The following is a 4218-nucleotide window of genomic DNA, read 5'->3' on the forward strand; positions in this document are numbered from 1 at the left end:
AGAAACAATGACCACTTAAAACTCAGAGAAATAAAACTTAGGCAAGATACAGCAACCTTCATTCTAAAGTTCAGTATTAACGGATTTGGTGTTTCAGTTCTTATTCTTTTGAGTGATGATGTGATGGACTTAACCAAGGCTATTGAAGAGTTTTCCTAAAATCACCTGTCCAACTCTAATTCAGCCATCTATGCCCAAAGAGGTTATCACATGGTGACAACAAAAGCATTATATAGAATACTCTAGATATGCATTCCAAAATGACTTCTATTGAACCAATGTGTAAACTCCCAGAGAGTAAAATGTAAAGTTACAGCACACATTGTTTATACTCTTTTTAATACACCTTTTTTACAGTATTAGCATAGAATTTCGACTCTGCAACATTCTAGGTAGTGAAATACACATTATTTTTAGTGTGAGAAAAACTACTAAGAAAAGTTGTGGAAGCAAGTTATACATTATTTTCAGGAGATAAAGGTTGACATAGAAATGACAGCTACTAGTGATGATTGCTAATTCTTGCAGTTTCCATTTGCTAATAATCTTTGTGCCAGATTTTTGTGGTAGATTTTTTCACATGAAACATTTCTGGGCAATGTCTATAGTCACTTCTGGATCCCAAGGCTGAATTATTGGTTCCACCATATTATGGGTGAGCATGCTGAGATTCTGCCCAGCCATTAAGCAGGAGAGGCTTACCTGCTGTCTCCCAAACTCCTGGAATGCACAATCATTAAAGAAACAGGGAGGAATAGTCACAGAAGAGCAGCAAATAAACACACCCTTTGGTAGTATCATCCCACGTGGACTGTGTCTGACTGTGTCTGTTATGAGCTGAATTGTTACCCCAAATTCATATGTTGAAGTTCTAACCTCTAGTACTCATGTCTAGATAATTAAGTCAAAATGAAGTGATTAGAGTGAGCCATAATCCAATACGATTGCTTATCTTTATGAGAAGAGGAGTTTAGGACACACACAAATAGGGAAAGACCAGGTGAAGACACTAAAAGAAGACAGCCATCTGCAAGTTAAGGAAAGAGGCCCTCAAAAGAAATTCACCCTGCTGACACCTAGACCTTGGACTTCCAGCCAGTAGAATCATGGGAAAATAAACTTTTGTTGTTTAAGCCATCTAGTCTGTGGTACTTTCTTATTGTACCCCTAGTCAAATAATACAGTTTAGCAAAAACCACTTAAACAATGCAGCCCTAGCCAACTAATACAGTATTGCAAAAGACATTTAAAGAATGGCCACTTGTAATTCCAGCACTTCGGGAGGCGGAGGCAGGCAGATCACCTGAAGTCAGGAGTTTGAGACCAGCCTGGCCAACATGGTGAAACTCTGTCTCTACTAAAAAATACAAAAAGGAGCCGGGTGTGGTGGCATGTGCCTATAATCCCAGCTACTCGGGAGGCTGAGGCAGAAGAATCGCTTGAACCCAGGAGGCGGAGGTCGCAGTGAGCTGAGATCACACCCCTGCACTCCCACCTGGGCAACAAGAGCAAAACTCCATCTCAAAAAAAAAAAAAAAAAAGAATGGCCACTTGAACATAAATGAAAGTAAGTTGAGCATTTTAAAAAAAAGATTCAAAATGTCACATCCAAAAATGCGATTCAGAATTCTGTAAATCGGAAAAAACAAGTGCATGTGGCAAGGATGTGTACAAAACATAGAGACAGGTGACATGTGTGAACCACTTTATCATTTATTATTTAATGTAGTAAATATCTTTACAATAGTTTAATCTTCCTGTGATCTTTTTCCTGGTTAATTTGAAAAGTGATATATTTCTCCAATTTTGAAAAGTTTTATTTATTTATTATATTTAATTTCCTCATAAATTCATAATTTTGAAAATATTTTTAATTTTCTCAACTTAGTGCTTAGACTTATTCTGAAAATAAACTAATGGTTGATGAACTAGCCTTTAAAACATCCCCGCTTAAAATAAGTTTTATGGCTTTCCTAAACCAAGGATAAAATAAAGCATAAATCAAAGGATTCATGACTGAGTTATAATAAGCACCCTGACAGCAAATTTCATAGATATAGGCAGGGGTCAGGAAGCCCATAAAGGCATCAATTAATATATCAATTGTATATGGTAACCATGAAATAATAAATGCTATTACCATGACCCCCAGGGTTTTAGCTGCTTTCCTCTCTCTCGGCCACTCTGATTTTGTAACTCTGAGGATGATTCTACTTTGCTACTAGTAGTTTCAATTTTTATAGCTTGTTGTTTAGCTATAAGAAAAATCTTACTGTAAATAATTATCATAACAAGGGTAGGTATGAAGAATAACAGAAAATCTATCAACACCCAGCCTTGACTTACAACAATTTGACAGCCACCTACACAGTTGAGAGCACTTACTAATTCCTCCAGTCCATCATCATTGGCACCTGTGTAGAATACAGCACCGCTGTACATGCGAGGCAGAATCCAGGACACGCTGACACAAATTCCCGACACAGACATGGTGAACTTGGTAGGATAGACCAGGGGGTCAGGAATGGCAATGCATCTGTCGATGCAGATGAAGCACAAGTGGAGAACAGAAGAGGAACAAAATGCCACATCACAGCAACTGTGAAGAGTACAAAATTTGGCTCCAAAATACTAGCAGCTCTCTATGGTCCTGACCATGCTGAAGGGTATCACAGTCACACCTACCAGGAAGTCAGCACAGGCCAGAGAGGCAATGAGAAAATTGGTTGGAGACTGCAGCTGCTTAAAATGAAGAATAGAAGTCATTACTAAGAGATTTCCAAATACAGCCAGCAAAGACCCAAAACTAAACGCCGTATACAGAATCACCCAGGACCGAGGAGAATAGGGAGTTTTAATACAAGATCCATTCACATCCTCATAACAGAGCTGCACAACAGGTTGGGAAAAATTGCTGGTCACGGTTCTGCTGTTTGTTGTTTGCTATTTCTGTCCTTCCTTGTGATAGGGAATTATAATTTTGAATTCTGAAAATTAAAACAAAAACAAACAAACTGCATATGTGAGTACTTACAAATATTGTTTCATATTATATTCTTTTTTAATTTTAATTATCAAGAGAAATTAAATTTCAAAACATAAAACATAATTCTGTCTTTAATCTCATAATTATTTCTGTCACTATGTCTAAACCTCGTAGCTAACCTCAAGCAAATCTATTATGAATTTTCATCAGCCCAGTAATCACATTAACCAAGTAATTGAAGAAATGTAATTTAAATACCTAGTTTTACACACATGTGACTCTCTTCTTTTCAAAGGACGATCTTGTATAACATAATTACATATTTGAGAAGTCACCTTTTAATAAGCTTCCATCTCCTAGGACATTTTAGGAAACCAGCCAATCCATCGTACCCATTATAAATTCTTCACAAGGAATCCCCACAGTGTAAGATGTGAATCATGAAATGAATCCCACTTTTGATAATTATAATTAATAAGTTCTCCTACCATAGGAGAACTGTTTCTCTGTGCTCTGCAACTTGGTAGAAATACTTATGATTTTCATAACCATGAGATTTCTTTAAATTCAACTGTCCTGAAATAGCCTAACCCAGCATTTGACAATAATATTATCTATTCCTTATTTACAAGACTGTCTATATCATTTGCAGCATCCAGCACAAAATAAAATGCAGAGACACTTGTTCAAAAATATGAACAAAAATGTCATTAAAGGTACTGAAATAGAAAGCTTTCACCTTTCTTTTGTGGTCTTTCTTGGCCTGTCATAGTGTTCAATATCTGCTATGTAATGTCCTTGGACAAAGAGGTATTTGCAGGGCAAGTGAGGACTCTCACAGGTGTCTGCATGCCCTGCCTTGCAACTCAGCTTGCACGTGGCCCACCCACTGCCAGATTTCCCCTCCTATCAGCTGCCGAACCAATATGCCATAGTCAGGATGGGGGCAAGAAGCTGAGCCAGGCATCTGCCCTTCTGACAGGCCTGCTACCTCAACTAAAGGTAGACCGATGACCCCCAAGGGATCACAACCTGCACACCAGAAAGCACTTGATACCGGGATTGGAGGTGATGAGGGGCTTGGCCCTGTTGAGGAGCTCATCAAACGTGCTATGACTCTGCCAGCCAGAGATGGGGACAACAGTCTATGCCTAGCCCTGAGACAGTGGAGGATGTGCCTGACTGCAACTCTCCCTGTGATGCATCCTGTCCTCTGCAGGGGTGAAAAGAGG

At 38.6% G+C, this 4218-nt stretch overlaps 1 protein-coding gene across 1 annotated transcript; it reads right to left on the reverse strand.

Annotated features, from left to right (window-relative positions):
• Window positions 1-1897: 1897 nt before the first annotated feature.
• On the reverse strand, window positions 1898-3953 carry TAAR8 (trace amine associated receptor 8). Its single transcript, XM_050788872.1, is given in 4 exon segments — window positions 1898-2177; window positions 2179-2196; window positions 2198-2926; window positions 3826-3953. Coding segments are annotated over 4 exon segments (1155 nt in total).
• Between the last annotated feature and the right edge of the window lie 265 nt (window positions 3954-4218).

This window comes from Macaca thibetana, chromosome 4 (genome assembly GCF_024542745.1).
Source record: "Macaca thibetana thibetana isolate TM-01 chromosome 4, ASM2454274v1, whole genome shotgun sequence".
In the NCBI taxonomy this organism is placed as follows: Eukaryota; Metazoa; Chordata; class Mammalia; order Primates; family Cercopithecidae; genus Macaca; species Macaca thibetana.